We start from the raw sequence: 23200 nt of genomic DNA, 5'->3' as shown, positions 1-23200 counted from the left end.
TGGAACTGGCGGAGTTCAGACAAGGACGGTGTGGTGCATCCACTCAGAAGGCTGGACCACGCACCACTCCAATTGCCGGCACGCGGACAAACCTGAAAGCCAGAGGCCATGTTTTAAAGTGTGTGAATGGCACCAAGATCTCTTTGAATGGGAGGTGTCAGAATGGGGGCTGTGCGTTCTAGCCCCCTTCCAGTCCAACGAGCTCAAACCGCGGACTGCAGAGTGCATTACGGCCCAGCACGGCATCCAAAGACGGAAAGTCCATTGTGTGCGCACCTCGAACCGCACGGCGGTTACGGAAAGGATATGCGAGTTCTTCTCCCCACGACCGGCGCTCGAGCAGGCCTGCTTGATCCCCTGCCCTCATGACTGCGTTGTGTCCGATTTCTCCTCCTGGTCCGGCTGCAGTCGAACATGCGGCTCGGGTCTCCAGCATCGGACCAGACATGTGCTAGCTGCGCCGATGTACGGAGGTGCTAACTGCCCTAACCTCACCCAAACAAGGATTTGCGCAAACCTTTTGCCCTGTCCGGTAGGGGAAAGCGAGCATCACTACAGCCTTAAAGTCGGCCCCTGGAGCGAGTGCAGGCAGCCGCAACACAAGGGGCTTTGGATGAGCGGAAGGACCATGCTGGACTTCAGCACGGGAGATACCGAGAGGAACACCGTGAAACGGCATATCCAGAGCTCCCAGCACCACCATCATCACCTCCTCCACCACCACAGCCTCAAGGGCTTGGACGTGGAAATCGGCTACCAGACACGCCAAGTTCGTTGCGTGCGCAGCGACGGCAAGAACGCCATGCTGAGGTAAGAAGCCCTGAACGTACACAGACACATCAGCCGTGTCTATTGAATTTACAATAATCTGTGTACAAGCAATGCATGCCTGAAAGACAAACCCTCTGAGAACATAAACCCTTTTAAGGTCTAAATCCCAGATTATGCTCTTGAAAGCAAGGTACTGCTGCTGCTTGTGTGAAAGGAATTGCTGTGCAGCTGGATTTTTTGAAGCGGCTCTGTGAAGTGGGCCTAGCTAAATCGGTTAGTCCTCCATTAATCTCTTTCCCGCTGCCGTACTATACAAGGTGAGCAGAGAGACATGCCTCTGGCAGCATGGGAGAGCTGGCTGTCTGAGTAGAACAGACTCTGGCGTGATGGAAAGGATTGAATTTACTCTCTTGCTGCAATCTCTGCATCCATAGTATGAGTTTGGAATGACGGTCAATCACTGTTACGCTGTAGTTTGTGCTTTATTCTCGTTTCGGTCTCTCTCTTGCTCTCGGTAGAATTAGAAGTCGTTGAGAGGTAGCTCATCCTTCTTTCACAAAGAGTATGGATTTCCTGCAAACTGAGGATAATGAATGCTGGAACTAAGGCAGGCTTTGAACATGACTTTAAAGATGCCTCCTTTGCAAAATATTGATTCGCAGGCACTCATGATAAAGGTTTTAAGTCTCAAATGTAGACTTTCATGTTTTTGTTCTATTTTACCTGTGTCATGGTGCTGTCTGCTGCAGCTTGCTATCCAAGGTAGTTTATGTCTAATAATACAGTGGTTTGAATATTTTAGACACCATGGAGCGCAAATATGATCATCCTCGTGAGAAGGACCCCCCATTCATATGTTTTCATGGATTAAGACCAAATTTATACTATGAAAAATTAATGTTATAAATATGTGTAAAACGTTATTAGGAAAATATTTAGTTCCTATTACATTATATGAATAAATTTTTTCCTGCACAGTTAGATGTATTATTGATTTAAATTTACAGTTTTAATATTTATATATTTATTTTAATCAAATTATTTAATTTAATCTTATTTCTATTATTTATTTATTTATTGTTAGCGTTCAAATAGAGAGCCGTGTCTCAAGCCTTGTTTATACTTTTGGCTAGCACATTTATAGTCATTCAACAAAATTCAAAGAATATGGGTCATTGACGAATAAGGTTTTTAAAAGTGTTAAAAAAAAAAAAACCTAATGGAGATTATAATTAATTTTGAAGTTTTATTAAGTGTTAACAACGAGATTATGTGGTTTTTATAATCAATTAACACTGATTTTGTTCATTTTCCATGTTTCATAGCGGTTGTACCGAATGACCTGATGTTTCGGGACATGTGTATGAGCAAGTGAAAACAATGACCTTTTGACACTTCAAAATCTTTAAAATACCTTTATATGTAGCAAAATAGAAATTAAAACCTTCTGGATTCAATAAAAGTGATCTAGTTGTACTACCTTACGTACTTTGGATGTCATATCTTTTTTTTGTTGTTTTTTATTATTAACGCCTTTGGACAATAAAATGACCCGTCATGTCATCGACCCATGTATAACCTTCCTTATGTTTATATAAAAAACGTATACATTTATGTTTGATTTACTAACTATATGTAAACATTTATTGGAGAAAAGTTCTAAAAACATTTTAAGGAATATTTTGTGTGTGTTTTATATTTATAATATGGGTGAGTTATGGCCCTTATATGAAGTGCAAACAGCCGTATAACTGTAAGAGCATAAAGCAACACTTCTTGAAGTGTCTTTTTAAACAGACTGTAAAATGGGGATCATCCCTTGTTAATCCTCATGTCAGGTGAAAAGAGGCTGTTATGCTTTGACATACAAATATCTTCATTCTTCACGCTTTTGGCATTGTCACCTGCCATTGGCTTATGAAGACAAAAGCTTACGAAATTAGAGTTGACGTAGTGAAATTTTGCATTCCTTGGGTATTGCGTGTGTCATCTGTGATTATTACCACTGAGAGCAAATCTATGTCTGACAGAAAGACAGTATATGTGACAATATATGTGTGTTTTATATGTGAATCTTAGTTGGTTAAGCAATTGAAATGTCTTTTGTCTATGGAAAGGCAGATGTTCTTGCAGCATTTTTCTTCCATTCCCTCTGGGTTTTTCATTCCACATTTGTTTAACACAGATTTTCGAGCATCTTTATTCACAGTTCAAAGTGGGGAAGGTTTTGGGGGGGTTTGTAGAGCAGAATGGGGTCTGACAGGTTTACTACAGGTGTAACATAACAAGAGAGAGGCCGTGGTGTTATTTTACAGTGAGACGGAGCATTCACTCTAATTAACATATTCATTTGTAAATCCTACGTGCATGCTTAATGAAATGTAGTGATTTGAATATTTCCCACCTGAGTTCAATTTCTGCAGTTTTTCCAATTATAGTCTAATTATCATTTAAAACGAAGTGAAAATGAATGCTACACAAATGGATTATGATATACACAAGTAATTGAATCGGGTGACTTATACGGATGAATCACTAATTAGATATCCAATTTGTTGTGCATTTATTCATATTTCATATGGCAGGCGTTGCTTCGTAGGACAAAAAAGCTGAAAAACTCATTTAAACATCCTTCACTTTACATTCATTACACTGTCTGTTGTCTTGCTATGCCAAAAAAATCAGATGCACTCGTTTGCTTTACAATCACTCAAGTATATTAAGAAAAATGAAACATTTCTCAGTAATAATTACTTTAGTCTTCTCTTGCCACAGATACTCATATTATTAATTATGCTGAAAAGCTGGCTGAAAATTGTTGCCATGGGTTCATAATCTATTGTTTTGTGAGCTTGTTTTAACTGGATCACAAATTCATCACTACAAAATTCATAAAGGTGTTTCATTGTGCCCTATCAGTTAGCAACAGTAGAGGAACATTTGATTGCATTTATCTCATTTTATAAACCGTATTCTCACTATATACTTTCAACTCTAAATGACAGAGATTATCTTCTGTTCTTTTTGGCAGCATTGAAATGTTTGAATATATTTTCCCTGTGCTTCTCATTCTTAATTTATTTGTTTTCTTGCTCATAGTCTTTGTACCCTTGACAACGGCCCTGGAACATTCCAGTCGTGCATTATGCCCAGAGACTGCGAGATCTCTGATTGGTCCGTTTGGAGTCCATGTTCAAAGACATGTAGGGCATCAGATATGTCGCCTGGTTTTCGAGTCAGGACTCGAAGCATAACGCAAACTCCTATTGGACTAGGCAAAGAATGTGCTGCTCTCGAAGAAAAGGAAGCCTGCAACATCATTGGAGATTTACTTCCAAACTGCCCTAGGTTTGTATTTTAGCCTCTCAATAGTAATTAACTTCTACTGTATGTGAAAGTGTAAAAAAAAAAAAAATGTACAAATGTTTTTTTTCGAGTGTTGTGTTCAAGTATTTATTTACCGAACCCCTGTTGCATCCGAGCATAGCAAAGATTAGAAGAAGCTAATTAATGAGATTAGGTTTTTGATCAATAGCAGCAGAATGTTATTTCATTAAAACTGCTGCTTTATGCATCATAACACTTTGCTTAGTCAATGCATTTTCATTAGTAGATGGTTTCCTACCGGAAAACAGGAAGCTAAGCCTATTAGTATCTTTCAGCGGCAGCTCGCTGTGTCCATTTATCCATTGCAACTTTTGAGAGGAGCCCAGCACGATATAATGAGACTATAGGGCCAAAACAAAAGAAGTGTGTTTCACCACAGCGGGTGCGTGCTTTTGTTCTCTAGGTATGTGTGGAAGAGCACAGATTGGGGGGACTGTCAAGTGGTCCCTCTCCTCAGCCAGCAGGACAGAAGGCTTAACAATGTTAGTGTTCTCTGCGGTGGAGGGATTCAGACCAGGCAGCTGTACTGCGTCCAGGTCCCAGACAACTCCACCCCTCATCACAGAAAAGAGGGTAAGGTTCAGAAAGTTCAGTGGTATTGCTATACAAAAATCTTTTCAGCTGCACGTGTTGATTTTATCATAGGTTATATACGCTACCATTCAAAAGTTTGGGGTCAGAAATGAATACTTTTATTCAGCAAGGATGCATATAATTGACCAGAAGTGATAGTGAAGACATTTATAATGTTATTAAAAAAATCTATTTCAAATAAATGCTCTTCTTTTGATCTTTCTATTCATCAAAAATTCTGAAAAAACTATCACAGTTTCCACAAAAAAAAATAAAAAAATAAAAAATCAAGCAGCACAGCTGTTTTTAATATTGATAATAATAATAAAATAATGTTTCTTGAGCACTGAATTACCATATTAGAATGTTTTCTGAAGGATCATGTGACACTGAAGACTGGAGTAAAGACTGTTGATCTTCAGAACACAAATGAAGATCTTTTTTAATGAAATCTGAGAGCTTTCTGTCCCTCCATAGACCGCTAAACGACTACCACTTTGACGCTTCAAAAAGTTAATAAAGAGATCGTAAAACGAATCCATATTAATCGAGCGGTTTAGTCCAAACTTTCTGAAGAGACGTGATTGCTTTATATGATGTTTAAATTTACAGTTTAAATTTAGGCTTTTATTCACAGATAAACATTCATCAACTCTCACATCAGTTATGGTAAACAGAAGCTCAAGCATGTTCACTTGATGTGCGAGAACCAATGAGGTTCATTCTCGTGTGTTACGCAGCACGTTTGAGCTTCCGCAAGAGGTTTGTTCTCACGCATCAAGCAGGTTCGGTTGAGCTTTTATGTTCGCTGATCAATGTTTATATGAGAATAAAAGCCTAAATTAAATCTGTTTATCATATAAAGTGATCAAGCCCCTCAGAAAATTTGGATTAAACCGCTCGATTCATATGGATTAGTTTTACGATCTCTTTATGAACTTTTTAAAGCGTCAAAGTGGTAGTTGCGTAGCTGTCTATGGAGGGACAGAAAGCTCTCAGATTTCATCAAAAAGATCTTCATTTGTGTTCCAAAGATGAACGAAAGTCTTACAGGTTTGGAATGACATGAGGGTGAGTAATTAATGACAGAATTTTCATTTTTGGGTGAACTAACCCTTTAAGTACAAATCAATATATAAGTCAATATATAGGTATTAGTAGATTAACTGCATTCCTACTGGTCAGTGCTTCACATTACAAAGGCTAATTCATTTTGGTTTAAGAAATCTAGATGAGAAGGTTTTTGGTTAGCCATTTTCATTAGCCGTGAGTAACCGTGCCTTTTGAAAAAACCTGTTTCTAAGATTAAAGGTGGTTAATGGAAGTCACCTTGTTCTGAAATTAATTTTGAGGAGCTGCACTAGCCAGTGAAAGCAGTGTTTGGATGGATTTGAGACATGCTGAGTTGAGAAAGGCATACAGATGAAGATGACTCCTTTCAATCAATGTTGTTTGGGGATATAGATCAATGAAAATCAACAGAGGTGTTTGCTTTTTCCACATGACCCAGAGGACTCACACTAATGTTAACAGAATGCAGTCAAAGTGTGAGACTTTCAAAAGGTTTGCCCAAACTTTGGAACACTTGTTTGACAAAAGTCACATTGAGAATCAATGCAACGCAAAGTCAATGCAAAATCTTTTTACTTTCTTACTGCATGTTCCTGGTCTTATTGGGAACAATTCGTTCAGTGCACGTTATTCTAGAACAAAACAAATTGTATTAGTTTGCTGCTCCTCTGAAACAATTTTCCTTTTCTGCCGATGTCTCTTAGGCCATGCAGGCTATTGTACAATAGCTAAATAGTTATTTAAGCGTTTTTTTTTTTATTTTTTTTTATTTTTTTAAACAAATTCACATTCAATCCGGCTCAATTCTAGTATGTAACACTCTCATTTTACGATCTAATCAATTCCTGATGGTCCCACCATAAAAGTTTTCTCCTGGAATATGTTTTCACTTGGAAATACATGAAATGTCAGAATTAAAATGTGTTGCAAATCACAATTTACGTTAACTTTAAAGCCAGCATGAAATGGAATTTTTCTTTTCTAAATGCATATTAATGGTTTTATTGTGAACAAATCATCCATGCATGTTTCATTTTTACTTTTACTCCATATTTTGATGGACAGAACCAAGTCCCCGCACCACATTCTGTTCTTTTTCCATAATCCATTTCACACGGTCACAATATGGAAGAATCTGTTCTGTCGGTAATTCCGCTACATTCTAAGCTAAATACTTACACTTACAAAAGGCTTTGAAATTGATTTTATTCTTTGTTTTGGGTTGGGAATTGGTGCTCAGCATGAAAGATCAGAAATTATACTTAAGTTTAATTATATGTTGTCAAGAAAAATTCTTGCCTGACATATGGATTCTTTCTCACTATACTGTGTCTTTGTCTCTGTCATTTTGTAGTGTCTAGGCCTGTAAGTGGGCTTCTGTGTGCAGGAGATTTGCCGTCTGCGGTGCAGCCCTGCTCCATACCGTGCCCACAGCTGTGCCTCCTCTCATCCTGGTCCTCCTGGGGGGCCTGTCTCCACGACAACTGCATGGAGACACATGGACGAAGAGGTAGGACATCATGGGAGTAAAATGTCATCAAAAAAAAAAAAAAAAAAAAACCTGCCCTCTTATTAATAAATATTGAATAAAATTGATGATCGTACCACCTCTCCACTGAGCTAAACCTGGAGTTAACAGTATCTAAAACTGACACCACTTCTGGTGAGAGGTGATAACATCTGTCACTGTAGCGGGCTGGCAGAGTACTGCCCTATAATGAGAGAATTTAGCAGAGGGCAGACTGATGTCACATGAATCAGTCATACATAAGTGGAGCTTTCAATCAGAAATGACTTCTTCTGGGCAATCGTAAGAATAATCCCAACTTAAACACAGTGCTGCACTCTTATCATTCACCTGCTTTACTGAGACCAAAATGAAGGTTTAAAATCAATCCATCATATGTATGTGTATTGAAAGAATTCCTAATTTAAGAAATTGGAAAGCAATTCCATCCATCTCTATCTATCTATACTAATTTATGCTTTCCATCCATCCATCCATCCATCCATCCATCTCTATCTATCTATACTCATTTATGCTTTCCATCCATCCATCCATCCATGTCTATCTATCTATACTCATTTATGCTTTCCATACATCCATCCATCCATCCATCTATCTATCTATACTCATTTATACTTTCCATCCATCCATCCATCCTCATTTATGCTTCCCATCTATCTATCTATCTATCTATCTATCTATCTATCTATCTATCTATCTATCTATCCTCATTTATCTGGAATTGGTGCTCAGCATGAAATAACAATACTTTTGATTTTAAAATGTATTAGTAAATATTTAAATTAACATTAACAAAGATCATAGGGATAGTTCACCCAAAAATGAAAATTCTGTCATCATTTACTCACCCTCAAGTAGTTCCAAACCTGTATGAATTTCTTTCTTCTGCTGAACACAAAGAAAGTTATTTGGAAGAATGTCGGTAACCAAACAGATCTCGCCCCCCATTGATTATCATAATAATGTTAACAAATGAAACCTTATTTTGAAGTGCTACCAAAAGAACACATCTGAGGTCACAATTATTTTCCTCTCAAGAGACCCATCTGAGAAAGACTCTCTTTCCATTTAAGATGATTGCTGTCTAGGAGATGTTGTGATGTGTCTTCCCAATGGGATTGTCTGATAGGGTGTCTCTTTATTCATTGTTTAGACTGCACTTTGTTAGAAAAGAGACTATTTACTGTTCTCAAGCACTTCAAACAATACTCTCTGAAACAGCAGTGAGGTGTTGATCTTCGATACTGGATGAACTATGCAGAACTCCAGAGCCTAGAGCTTTCATAAATAGAAAAATGAACTTCTGTCCTCCACATACAAACATAGATTTCATCAGAGGAACCTCATAGATTTTTTTGTTTTTGTTTTATTAATGTTTCTAGTGCATTACAAATCTGAAATTGCCCACAGTCATATTTTTATCCTCTTTGTGAGGAGGAATGAATTGAACACAGGCTTGGTAATGATTGTAAGTGGCAAATTCTATCCAGCATTAATGTGAGTAGAGAGCATTGAAGTGGGACTGATAAGGTTCTGAAGTAAAGTGGAAGTGAAACGCTGCCTGCAGCCCACCAGTCTTTCCTATGAATAAGTCTGATAGCTCATGTGAACCTTTCAATTATTAATATCCACAGGGGTGTGCCTCCACCAAATTGTTTTTCGCAGTTTGGAGGAGGCTATCAGCTGTCCAGGCTTTCCTTTTGGTCCAGAAACAGGGCTGCTGGTGTGTGAACCGTGTCTGTATGCATGTTCTGAATGGGAGTATTTCCTCCACTGTACTGCTCAGGTGTAGTTTCGGAATGTGTAGTAGTTGTAATTTGTTCTTTGGGTGTCCTGGGATTGAACTGTTGTCATCTGCAGAAGAAGAATGCTGCTTTGGGGGCTCAGAGGTACAGGAAGTTGTTTGTTACACCCTCAGCCTGTCATGTTTCGTCTTCAATGAACAAAACATACATTTTAGTGTAGGTTCAATTAAATGCCATATTACTGTATGTACAGTATGTATAATAATAATAATAATAATAATAATAATAATACATAATAGAATTATAACTAATAATAATAATAAAACATTAGTACATACATTATAATAAAAATGTCATGTCACAAAAATGTAGAGAAATTTAAACTGTCACACTCTAGTGTAGTCCAATTCTCACTATTAAGTTGCTTATTAGCATTCATATTATTAGGATATTGGCTGTTTATTAGTTTATTAGCACATATTAATTCCTTATTCTGCATGACCATATTCTACATCCCTTAATCCTACCCAATACCTAAACTAGTTAATAGTTAGTTAATAGTGAGAATTTGACCCTAAACTGTGACCATTTAAACTTTTTGTAGAAACAAATATGGGAATATTATACCAATGTTTAAAAAACAATTTCTTAAAAAACACTGAGTTATAGATGTGGGAACTCCCCTTCAAGACTGTTTTCTATTGGCCTATTATCTGGAAACAAATGTTAGTGGTTTAGAAAAAGCTATTAAACAGACTGGGTCTCCGGAGAAGAAAAAAGGCATGTTTTTACAGAACATGTCCTTGTTTAGAATATATATATAGATTAAAGCTACAAGCAGCGATGAAAGGGCCCTCACACCTGTGCCACCACCACTCAGTCGCTTTAGGAAAACAGAGCACGGTGGGCAATATGCATTTAAGTATATAAATATAGGAGGACAACGTCAGTCATTTGTATTTGACACACTTCCTGCTACCAGCTGGTGGCGATATGACTGTAACTAAATTTTGGCATGTAGATGTCTTCAGACCAGGGCACTTATCAAACATGAAGTTTGAGGCAGATTGGACATTGTATGCTCGAGTTACAACAACTTCCTGTTTCAAGGTGTTAATCGCATACATTAGCACTTAGTCTGTGTTGCATGGTTTAACGTGTTTCTAGCATGTTTGGTACTTAATAGCATATTTAAATGTGTTTCAAGGAGTGAATTACAGTGTAAGGTATTTGCATATAGATGTGTTCAGGCCAGGGCATTGAATGCCTGGCTTACAACAACTTCCTGTTTTATGGCGAAACACTGAATTTTTGTCAGGCCGCCACAGACACGCCCTTCAGCGAAAACTCTAGATCTTCGCAATTTAACATCGCAAAAGCCTTTAGATTAGACTGACCAAATATGATGTTGATCTGAATAAATCTCTTAGAGGAGTTTAAGTACAACATGTGGAAATGGCAAAAACTGCTAAATTTTTGCAGAGAAAATTAGTATCTCACTTCCTGTTGGGTTTTCAGATTTTGCAGCCATGGACTTTTTTGTAGGTATTGGGCTGTTAGATCTGTCTACCGAATTTCATACTTGTACGTGAAACGTAGCGCGAAGGGTACTTAATTGAAATTTTGTAGGTGGCGCTATTGAGCCATTTTGCCACACCTAATTCTGAAACCCATATCTGACGTAAATTTTCACCACTTCTGATGTGTGTGCAAAGATTCATGAGTTTTCGAGCATGTTTAGGCCCTCAAAAATGCGATCCATTTCGGAGAAGAAGAAGAATTGACTGAGCAATTCCAAAAGGGTCCTCACACCATCAGTGCTCGGGCCCTAAAAATAGACTAGTTTTATGTGTTCTTCATATGATGCATTCTGATTCATACATGCAGCCTACAGAATTATATGGTATACATCTGTTCTTAGATAGAGAGTGTTATTCATGTCTGCTTAATTATTTTGTGTTAAGTGAAGCAAACCGGTAATCCCTCAAGGTTTAAATTATATATGCGATATATTCAGAGCTCTCGTCACACAATGCACTCATGTCTTATAGAGTCCATTTTGTGTTAAAGCAATGTTGAGAGCTGTAGGGTGTTTTGATTATTTCAAAGGCTTGGCTGACACTATGCTTTTCCCGGGACTGCGAGTCAAGCCCCCCTGCAGGGGTGTGAGATGAACCAAATCTCACTACTGGTATGCACATAGTTAAGGAGCAAAGATATGAGGAGTTAGTATCTACTCATCATAGACCGTAAACAGGATCAGATGGTATCCAGACAGCTAGAGTACCACACTTGTGTTAGCCATCAGATGATCTTGTTTGATAAATTATGCTTGGAGTAATGCCTGATTCATCTTTTTTCTTGCTTAAGTACTGTACTGTAATGCATATTGATGTCGTCCAGAGCTGGCTTTGAGAATGTATGTCAATTTATGAAATATTAATTAAAGCTGGCCTAGTGTTTTTTTTTTTTTTTTTTCTCCTGAAAGACTGAATATAAAAGATAATGATAATGATCTTTCTAGCAGACCTTTTTTGAGGACAATGTTTTGCCTTGAAGTTTAACCAGTACTTTTAGGTGTGAAATCTTCATATTCCAGTGTTATTTAAGTCATGACTGGTGTCTCAGTTTGCAGTCATAGCTCATAGCTTTACAAATGAGTGAATGAAAAGAGTGTATTCAGGCAAATTACAGCAGAGCAGGAGGAGGAATTTATTCTGCTAACAAAAGCTGTGACAGAAAGCCTTTTGAAATGAGTTTCTATTACAGGCATATTTAGCCACCGCTAGAATTTCAGTTCAGAACTCACTGGCCAGAAACTGGCACTTGTTTTTCCTCACAATACCCCTAATCCACCTGTCTTTCTCTCTGTTCACAGGCTACAAGCAGAGAAGGAGAGAGGTGCTGGAGGAAGGATCTGGAACAGAAAACTGTGCCCATCTCCTGGAGTCAATGCCCTGTGAGGATCCAGTTTGCTTTTTGTGGCAGGTGCTGTTTGAGAGCGCTTGTGTGCCCAGCACAGGGAACTGTGGAAATGGAACCAGGACTCAAACTGTGGCTTGCGTCAACTCACAAGGTAAACAGTCAATATATGTCAATATGTTTTTGTGTGTTTGAACTGAATTGAATCATTTTATTTTAAGTTTTTGAAAGAAGTATCTTATGCTCAACAAGACTGCATTTATTTGATTAAAAAATAGTAAAAACGGTAATATTGTGAAATATTATTACAGTTTAAAATAACTTTTTTTATTTTAATGTATTTTATATATTTCAATTTATTCCCATGATGGCAAAGCTATTATAATTATTATTATTATTATTATTATTATTATTATTACAGTTGTGGTGCTTAATATATCTGTGATAGAACTGAATTTTCTTTTCTGACATTATAAATGTCTGTCACATTTGGCTGCATTAATACAGGAGATTCAGAGAAACAAACTGTATTAATAATAAATCCAAGGAGAAACTCATAGAATGCAAAAATAAATTAGATCTAACAAGAACAGAGGAAACCAAGGGCTTAAAGGCACAATATGAATTAAAATATCCAAAAACCACTAGAACAATGTTATATATTTTGTTGAATGGTGTACTTACATTATCCCATATGTTTCCAACAATGTTAAGATAAATCAGCTATTTTAACCAGTGTAATGGCCTGTGTCATTGCGTCGCCTGTCAACGACATCATATCAGCTTTACCCATGATTTTACTTCCATTGAAATCATGGAAACATAAAAGATGCTTTAATATATTATGTGTTTTATTAGACAGGTGAGCAACTGTTTGGATATATTTATCGACATAAAACGAATCGTTGTTATATAGCTCAACGCAGGTAGTCTTATTATTTGAATTTCTTGTTTTCTTTATTTACCGCGAGTATAAAATATTTGTACCCTGCCTCAGAGACGTACAGTAACATAACATAACATACAGTAGCCACAGTAACAGTAATAGAGCATTTTCTCCATCATATAAAATATTTTAAAATGAATTGCATGCCATTTAGCAACACAAGTTATCTAATATCGATTCTAATATTGATCCAGCTTACTGCAGTGCGTAGCACGTGTCTGATACCAGCCACTGAGCGAACTCACAGAGTAACGTTAACATAACTTTGAACCACCATAAAAGTGTAATAAAAACAGCAACGTAAAATGTCCCTGGTCCCTGCTTCATACCACAGTAATGTTAATAAAAGTTAGCTCATTAGCTCATCCATGAACATGATTTCTAGTCCAGTCAGATTGCTGTAGAGGTGAAGACGACTTTGGCTGTAGAGGTGAAGGCGACTCCCATGATTCCATGCTCATACATGGTGTCATCAAGCTACACCTTTGTTTTGAATAAGTGACCTCTAGGAGCGAAAATTACATATTGTGCCTTTAAATATACCAAGATAACAACAGGTGAAAGCAATATGTAACTAAGGGAACAGACTAGCGAAGAGAACTCAGTGTAATAGGGACAGGGAACACAATGGAAACAAAACCAAAACACAAGTACTTATGAAAGTTTTTTGGCTTTTGGTATGAATATGTTAGCCTTACTGTTGTCTATAATCTAGTGTACTCCAAAACAATGACAAAGTTTGCATTTACAAGATATAAGCATTCAAAACAGTCTCTCACTTCCACCAATATGGATCAATTTTGATGACATCACGCGATATGGAGGAGATTAGGAGGAGAAACGGTTAGAGATTAGGAGGAAACTGTGGCTTTGCCGAGGCTGTGGCTTTGCTGTTGGTTATTTTGGGGAGGAGATGATCGATGTGTTCTGCCATGTCTTCCTGTTTCAGTGGAAATTAAGGCAATGTTTTGAATGATGCTGCACGTTTCAAGGCATTTCAGTGGGCCTTTAAATATAACCCTGACAAGATCAATTTCATATCAATTTTATGTATTACAGCTGAATAAAAGTATTTAATGGTCGTGTGTGTGTGTATATACAGCCATTAAAAAGTTTGGGGTCAGTATAATAATATAGAAGATAATATATAAGATATAAAAACTAGATTGAAAAAACAAAAATACTGCAATGCTAGGTTGTTTTGGGTGTTTGCTGGATGTTGTTATATGGTTCTTAAGGTGTTACGAGCTGTTGTGGGCACGTTGATCTGGAGTTGCTAGGGTGGTTGGTAGGTAATTTTATACCAGACTCAATAGACAATCCACCTTATTTTTAACATACTGTAAGAGCAGGCATTTGAGCAAATGCGGGCATTTGTAAATTGAATTTGTCTGGCTTCTGGTGCCATTCTCCAGTTATTTTTAGCTGTACAAAACAGTTTATGCTGCTTGATATTGTAAACTGGTATTTCTTACCATATTATTTTAAGGTATTGTCGTAATTATAAACAGTGGTTTGTAGCGCAAATAATTGTACCATTTATTCTTACAGTTATTTCCCTATAGCAGCTAATGAAACAGAAGTCTTGTGGATTAACAGAAAATAGCTTAATTCTGTGTTGCAAAATAAGGTGGATAGAGCCTACTTCAATTTTCTGTGATAAAATGGTCTCTAGATATAGCTGAAGTTCATTTTTTGATGTATATCTTTTGTGATTTTTAAGGTCTTTTTATCACCCACCAGACAAAAATCATAAGTCGTATTGCTTAGAAAAGGAATAGCACACCTCTTATGAACAAGCACCATGATTTGAGATATCGTTCATGTCCGTAGTGCAAATGATGCAGGCCAAGTTGCACAACACACCAGAAATAGTGCTGTTTTATCCAGCACCACTAATAAGTTCATATCAAAAGGATTCTAACATCATCCCCAGCAAAAAAGATCACACTGCTTTTATAGAAGACGGTAATGCAAAGTTGTTAGCTAAAAAGTATCTAGTGTCTGTACAGAATTCTGGATGATTTGAGTATCTATAAAGCATTCTATTATTGAGGGTGATCTCAAATAAAGAAAAGGCTTTTATGTCATGTCAGTGTCACGCTCTTTCATCAATGCATTACACTAGCTGATATTTGGCTAAAGAGCGGTCTGAAAGCGTATCTCTCAGCAGCATGCTTTGGAGATCAGCTAGTGTGACCCATTTTAACCTAACTGTGTAATTTATGAGAAATAGCATAAAGATGAGGAATCCGGCATTGTGAATTTGATGAAGCCTTAGTAAGACCTTAATAGCCCATCTTCAAAACCTGCAAAACTAATTGCGGCTTTTTGCATGTTTTATTATTGTCATGTTCCTGAGGAGAATTGACATAGGTCTGAGAGGTGTGGGATGTTTGAAACGGAACGTAATTTGAAAGTTGAGATTCTCATAATTAGTTGAGAACTCATCAGATGTGTGATCTTTAGTTAACTCCAGTGTCAAATCCTCTTTTCCCACATCTTAACTGATGAGCTAATTTATGTAATTTGACACAGTCAGGTGTTTTGGGGATGAGGAAGAGTGTCTTATTATTTTTTCCATTTGTGAATTTATTATTTCAGACTTGATGACTATAAAGGGCCTCTGTGCCATTATACAAATTTTGTTTGACCTCGTTTTTAGAAGAGCAGCTCTCTCAATTGAATACAATGTTGCTATGCGAAATTTAATTACCCAGTATTTATAGGTAAAACAAATTTGTGTTGCAAAGAAGCGAGTAATCATTGCTAACAACATCAAAATGGCTCTCTTGATTTTGATAATTATGTTGATGAGAAGTCTGGTTAAATTAAGCATGAAGTGGCTCAGGTGCTCAATTGTTTAACCTTTCATCCCAAACCCAAGGAACAGACTGATAGAGCAATGAAGGATTTTTTGGCATGTGTTGTTTTCAATTCAGCTTTCTTGACTTCCTTTTGCCGGAGTTAATTGGGCTCTGGAGGACAAGGCATTTCCTCTCTTCCTTCTTTATTTCCCAAGAATAAACATATTGATGCATGAATATCAAAGTCTGTTCCACTCTGACCATGAGACGGGGCATTTTTCTCTACTGTGATGTTCATAGTGCTCCAGTTTACTGGCCAGTTAAAGCTCATTGCGTAGTGATCTATATCCCTCTATTCGGTATTCAAGGGCAGGACTGAACTCTTTTTACAGCCTGGCAGCACTCTTAAGAGACACCTGTCATACAGTTCACAGCCTGATTGAAATCCACCTACAGCCTTGAGTGTCTTAGCACATCTCTAGAGTATATAACCCTGCACCACTGGACTTCTGACTATCTGCATTAAGTCTGGTCCACATTGCAGGTCATTTTGGACAAGAACTGTCTGGTTATACAGAAAGATGCCATCTGATTGACATGTCAAGATCCTAACATCAATTTGCTTTATTTATGTGATGCTTATAGATACTTTTTTTTTTTTTTTAGTCATAGTTTCATAGTTTAGTTACATTATGTAAATACTTTTGAGTGGGTTAATTGACGTGTTGTTAACCGGCGTTCATTCACTGTTCAGCCTTAGCTCATGCCAGCTCCTCTTTTGTGCTTTCCAGAATTTGAACTACTCTTCTGGTCAACATTTCCGCACGCCAAGGTCTAGATACAACCAAATTATTTTGTTACTTTGGCTACAAAAATATTGAACTCTAGTGTGAAGGACTGTGTGATTGCTATTGATGTGTTTATCTTTTTATGCAGCTTCATATGTATTGCCCGAAACAAATTTGTCACGTCCAGTTGCAGCAGGATGAAATAAAAGTTCAGGATTTAACTGCAGCAGTCTTCTCTTTATAAAACAAAACAAAATACTCAGAAATCACTATATTGAACCACAGGAACAGAACAACCAGTCATAATAAGACAAGAGAACGAGGAAACTAGGGCTATGTCCGAAATCACCCCAATACCCTTAAATAGGGAACAGACATTTGTAGTAGTGTCCGAAACAATAGTGGACATTATCAAGTGCACTCATTCAATCCCACAATGCACCGCAGTAACGAGTGTACAATCGATGTACACTCAATGGCTAGAGAATACCCATAATGCACTGAGAGAGTCATTGGTAACACATTAACATTAGTTAATGCATTAACTAACATGAAGTAAGCATGAGCAATACATTTGTTACTGTATTTACTAATCTTCGTTAACATTAGTTAAGGAAAATATAGTTGTTCATTGTTTGTTCATGTTAGTTCACAGTGCATTAACTAATGTTAACAAGATTTTAATAATGTATTAGTAAATGTTGAAATTAACATTAACAAAGATTAATAAATGATTTTTAACAGTGCATGTGCAAGCTTATGCAGAAAATTTTATTAACCGACATGGGGTTTTTAGTATGCGACGAATGAGCAACTTGAATTGTCCAGGATGTCGATCTCGTAGATGCGCAGCAGTATGGAATGACTTCAGGGAACAGAATAAAAAAAGACAGGGCTTTTATAATGGCTACTGCAAAGCGTTCTATCACAGTCAAAGAATGTCCTGTTTGAGTGGAATTAAATAATGTTTCAGCTCCTGGTGCTGCAATAACCTCCCTGTGTGAACTTCTCCATATGTCCAGACCCTTAGTTCTCCAGCAGCTAACCCACACTGTGGGCAGTCTAATAAGGGTTCTTGTCAGTGAGAGTCTCTGAATATCAGCTCCAGGTGTTTCTGCTTGCCAGTTTCTCTTAAGTGTTCAACTCCGTTGGGCAAACGAGGAGTGGCAGTTTCCATCTCTGGACTCTGTAGCAATTCCGCATTTCCTTAAAGGAATTCAAATAGACTAGCGAAGTCCTCCGAGAAACAGAATGTGTTCATTATTTTCACAGCACTTCAGGTTCAGTGTGCAGCCCCAGTGTTCATTTAGTCTGATGACAGAAGCTCTATTACACCGGGGTGTGAAGTCAAAAAAAGTCATAAATAAAGCAATTCCTTTGGCAGCTGCGAATGTTTTACTGCATCCTATTATAAATGCTTTTATTTATTTTTCACTTTACTTAACATTTTCATACCTCCAGCTTCACAGTGCTGATGGCAGTGGGGTGTGATGTCGTATCTGAAGTTCTGCAGCATTACAGCTCATGTGTCAGTCAACACGGTTCAGCTGAGGCCTATCTATAAAGCAGCATATTGAGGAAGTCAGTCATTTAACTTTGTGTCAGCAGCACGTTACTCAAATTCATTGAATCCTGTAGTCGTGGTTGTAATTTTATGCTGGTTTATGACCTCAGCGTTGTAGTTCTCCAGCACTTCCAGAAATTCACAGAACACCTGAGTGTGTCAGTATAATATAAGAACCAAGGTCACCTTCTTTCTGTTTTTTTTCTTCTTCTTTTTTTCCCCTTTTTTTCCCCCCTTAAATTTACAGCAGACCAAAATCGTTGTGACCTCTGGCTAATCAACAGCAGAATCTCAGTGTAATTATAGCTAATGTCATACCCAACGCCACTGGAATCGATACATATAGGGCTAAGTCAGCGACTGGTAGATAGATGTGAGAAAATCAATTACAAAATTCTTGTGAAACATTCAACGAGTTGCTATTATCTCAAGTTTCTTAAGTTGTTTTCTAGCTGAAGTCTTAGTAAGAATAAAATGTTTACACCTATTTGCTGTGCAGAGCAATGCCTTTCCAAGGTTACCTTTCAAGTTATTACTAGTGCTGTCAAAGTTAGCATACAGTTTTAATGCATGCAGTTTATTAAATATGTTTAGTGCCATTTTTATGTTAACATATTTATTCAGTTTTACATTATATAATGTTGGCTTTATAACTGAAGGGATAGTTCATTTATAAATCAAACCCAGACATGTTGTTTAACAAAAGTTGAATGCTTTGTGTGGTGAAATTTAAAGTAAATCAGTGGCTCAGTGGCAAAAATGTCTTGCATACATGTAAGATTATGTCCATAAAGTGTGGGAAAAGTTCTTTTATTATTGAATTATCATAGATTTGCATTTCTATATTGTGTTTTAATTCTGTTTAATTCTGAGAAAAATAAAAGAGCGCTGTTTTATCCAGTGTATTATATATGTACAGTAGACTTATATTCCGGTATGAGTGTCCCACACAAATTGTCTTTCCTTAAAAAGGAAATGAATTTATAAACTGCAAAAATTTCGATGAATCTTTAATTAAATAGTACTTGTATATTAAAGATTTTTTTTTTTTTTATGTTTTTTAAATATTTTTTTAAAGTCTCTGATGCTCAACAAGGCTACATTTATTTGTTTTCATTTGGTTACATTTATTCATTTATCAAAAATGCAGTAAAAACTAGGCCTGGGACAATACATTGAATCTCGATTCACGATATGAAGAATCTGGAGCGATTCTGATATTTTCCCATGTATCGTGATTCTCTCTTGAATAGATTCTGAGCTTAGTTTTTAAACAGCAGATGGCACTACTGTACGTGCTTTAGAAACACTCGTACGCTGCCTGCTTTTAAGTTCCTTTACACACACCACTTAAACCTAAAATAATCATTCATAAAGTTTGAAAAGGCCGTGAGATCTCACGAGATTAAAAAGTGACAAGATTCCGTAACATTCCGCGTTATATCCTAAATTCCGTTTCTATGACTGGATTCTGTGATTCCGTCCGCGTTTTCTGCATCGCGGAAATCATAGGGCCCTACAATATGAAAGCTATCTTAGGCTGGGCTGTGTAGTTGTATCCATCTCTTAGCTCTGTATCATGCTTGAAGAAAAAATGGGTCTCTATTTGCACTTTGAATATTTAGAGAGTACTTTGATTATGGTTGCTTTATGGTTATTCATTTTTATTTATACTGTTTTTATTTCTATGATCAATTTGTGGAAAGGAGTTAAATTAGGAGGTTAAAAGTTGTAGAAGCTCATAAATCATGTACAGTTCTAAGGTCTGAAGAGACTCATATGAAATCATACAGGAGAGAAGCCAGTCAGTTGAGTTTGTATATTGTTGTATTTTATTGCATATGATAATTCATACTCAGAAAGTAGAACTGAAATGACCTTCATTACAAGATGATTAGTTAAAACATCTCAAATGCACCAGCAGACTAATTTTCTAGTCATGTATTTCGTCATTGAGGATTTCCTAAAAATACTATCTCGTCTCATTCTTGTGAACCCTAATCTCATGTCTCGTCTCGTGAGCTAACTGTCTCATCACACCCCTAGCACAAACTACATACTAACATATACTAGCCACATACTAGCACAACATACTAGCACAAATGCACCTTCATACTGTAGTGTTTCACAGGATTTGGAGCCCCCGGGATTAGTTCATGTTCTCTATCAGGCCCATCACACATGCTTTAGTCATTTCTGCCATTAAAATGCTAATAACATCTGCCAGGTAGCCTCGTGAGGTGACAGGATGATGTGCTGATCAATAACAACTGTAATCTATGCAGCAGATTAGAGGTTTGCCGCTGTGTGGTCTGTCCCAATAAGGCCATTTATCTCCTCTGAGCGTGGTGTAATTAGGGATGCGTTTGATGGATCTCACAACATCTTGCCCTTCTCCTCCCGAGTTGACGGAAAACATGTGGTACTTCATCTTTTCCAGTGCTGGTAAAGATTACTGCTTCTTTTACATTCAAAAAATGATCTACAAGTAACCAAAAGTAATAGCAGTTGAATGGACATGAAAATAAAAGCCTGTGAATCTGCTCTCAGCAGTCATGTCCTGCATTTAAGAGCATCAAGACTGGTCAATGAAAAGACACGTTCACAGCTTATTCCCAGATAACACTTACTGTTCTGAATGGACTTAAGGATGCAAAGCATAGAGGGTTTTTGTCCTGAGCTTTTTATTGAAAAGACTATACAACCTTGAAACTTGCAAGAAGATAAAAGTGAAATTCATTTCATAATGTTCTTTAATACATAGGACATTTGCTACCTATATAAGAGAAGAAAGGATTCTGATTTCTTTTGGTTTGAAAAATGAGAAATGTAGCTTACACAAGTATGTAATTACATGATCTGTGAGCCTAATGAGCACAGTATGTGTGTGTGTGTTTGGATCAGCCTACCTGCCTTGTTTTTCAGGACACATTTACCAGAACAATAAAAATGAGAAAAGCTAAAGACAGACAATCTGCTGTATTTTGATGGAAATTTGAAACAATCACTGATACTGTACACTATAGTTCAGGGTCTGTAAGATCTTTTTTCCTTTTTTTTTTTTCCTATTTATCAGAGCATCCTGAAAAAAACGATTTCCACAAACATATTAAGCAGTACAATTGCTGCCATCCTGGGCGATTTCTACAGACATGGCTTATCCTGTGTGAAAACATTACATTACAGACGCACAGAGTCGATTGCTTTACAGACATATTTCGTTAAACAAATCCCCTCCAAATAGGGTTTAAAGGGTTAGTTCACCCAAAAATTTAATTTCTGTCATTAATTACTCACCCTCATGTCGTTCTACACCCGTAAGACCTTCGTTCATCTTCGGAACACAAATTAAGATATTTTTGATGAAATCGGAGGGTAGCTCTTCGATCCAGTAGTCTTAAATTGCTCGCTGTTCTCAGACTTAGACTAAAACAAAGAGGAGAACATGCCTTTGCTGTTGCGGGCCCTAAACTCTGGAACAGGTTACCAGTTCATATTAGATCTGCTCCTACATTACAGATTTTTAAATCTTTGCTTAAAACTCATTATTTTTCAATTGCTTTTAATGGATGTTTTATTTTAGTATTTTGACTTCTGTAGGTGTTCTGATTTTCTTTTGATATTCTGTTTGTTAAATTGTCTCTGATTTAAATTGTCTCTGATTTTACTCTGATTATGCTGACATTATTATTTAATTGTTTTGCTTGTATTTATTTTATCTGATGTTGTAAAGCACATTGGTCAGCTGCTGCTGTTTTAATGGTGCTATATAAATAAACTAAACTTGAAACTTGTATCTGATCCACACATAGGCAGCAATGTCATTGCACCTTTTAACGTCCAGAAAGGTAGTTACGTCTTTGCTTACGTCTAAACACCAACTCAGTATTGGCCGAAGCTGAACACGTGTGCAGCACGACACATGCATATGATGCTGACACAGGATCCAGCCAATAATGAGCCGACATTCGGACGTAAACTAGGAAGCCTGCACTGAGTTCACTACGTATGACAACGGTACAAATTGTTGAATAAAGTCTTTATTTTTGTTTTGTTTTTGCACACAAAAAGTATTCTTGTCGCTTCATAACATTAAGGTTGACCCACTGCAGTCAAGTTGACAATTTTAACCATGTTATCAACTACCGTTCTGCACGTCAAAAGGTGCAATGACGTTGCTGCCTATGTGTGGATCAGATACCCTCGGATTTCATCAAAAATATCTTAATTTGTGTTCTGAAGATGAACAAAGGTCTTACGGGTGTGGAACGACATGAGGGTGAGTAATAAATGACAGAAATTTAATTTTTGGGTGAACTAACCCTTAAAGGCGAGACAGCCCAGGTGAATAGGGTAAAAAAAATTAACTAATAGATATCACCATACTTCCCCAGTTGATTGATTACATTAAAAATTTCAAACATTTTTTGTATTACAAGTTTTCTGAAATGTTATGTTTAAATATGCAAATGAAGCATTATCTAATTAAATATGCACTAATTTGCATACATTTCTATAACAAAAATCTGAACATTAGACGAAGTCAGGTTCAAAATTCTTTCATTTTTTTTAACATATTAGAGTCAAAGGTTTTTAAAGAGGGGATTTTGGATATGTCTTTCATCAACCTATAAATCAGAAAATACTGTCAGCAGACAGAAAAAAATAAATTTTCACCATTTTTAGGAATAAAATGTTGTATAAAATCAGGCAAATTATATATCAACAAACCCCTCTGTAAAAACCTTAAGAATATAGATAGAAATAAAACTGTAAAGTTTAGTGTATGTAAGTTCTGCTGAAGATTTCTGACTCAGCAGGAGAAAAAACTCATTTAAAACAGCCTTTAAAAATATGTACTGTAATTGAAACAGACGCAAATAGATAAAGTGCTATAAAAGATACACTTAAAAGTGTATTTTGGATGTTTTCTTTCCACCTGTCCGAAAAAACACTATGAAAAGCCAAAAAGCGCAAAATCTCAAATTGACAGGTGCTTGAAAAAGCAGTGTTTTTGCCTGTAGTGACTCCCCTTAAGGACACTTAAGACAGTTGCAAATTAAGACACTTGATTGGGGACATCATCATCCAAAAGTGA

The 23200-nt window shown here is 36.9% G+C and overlaps 1 protein-coding gene across 3 annotated transcripts in view; it reads left to right on the top strand.

The window, feature by feature from the left end:
- Positions 1 to 23200, top strand: part of thsd7ba (thrombospondin, type I, domain containing 7Ba) — a 234178-nt gene that overhangs the window by 92129 nt on the left and 118849 nt on the right. For all 3 annotated transcript variants that reach the window (XM_051905093.1, XM_051905091.1, XM_051905092.1), the window contains 5 exons: positions 1 to 810; positions 3871 to 4119; positions 4562 to 4731; positions 7157 to 7312; positions 11954 to 12151. The exon at positions 1 to 810 is cut by the window's left edge and continues 31 nt beyond it. In XM_051905093.1, the coding sequence (XP_051761053.1) occupies positions 1 to 810; positions 3871 to 4119; positions 4562 to 4731; positions 7157 to 7312; positions 11954 to 12151 (1583 nt within the window). The remainder of the gene's footprint in view (positions 811 to 3870; positions 4120 to 4561; positions 4732 to 7156; positions 7313 to 11953; positions 12152 to 23200) is intronic.

Source organism: Ctenopharyngodon idella, chromosome 9, assembly GCF_019924925.1.
Source record: "Ctenopharyngodon idella isolate HZGC_01 chromosome 9, HZGC01, whole genome shotgun sequence".
Lineage (NCBI taxonomy): Eukaryota > Metazoa > Chordata > Actinopteri > Cypriniformes > Xenocyprididae > Ctenopharyngodon > Ctenopharyngodon idella.
This window is presented reverse-complemented; position numbering and strand designations above follow the sequence as displayed.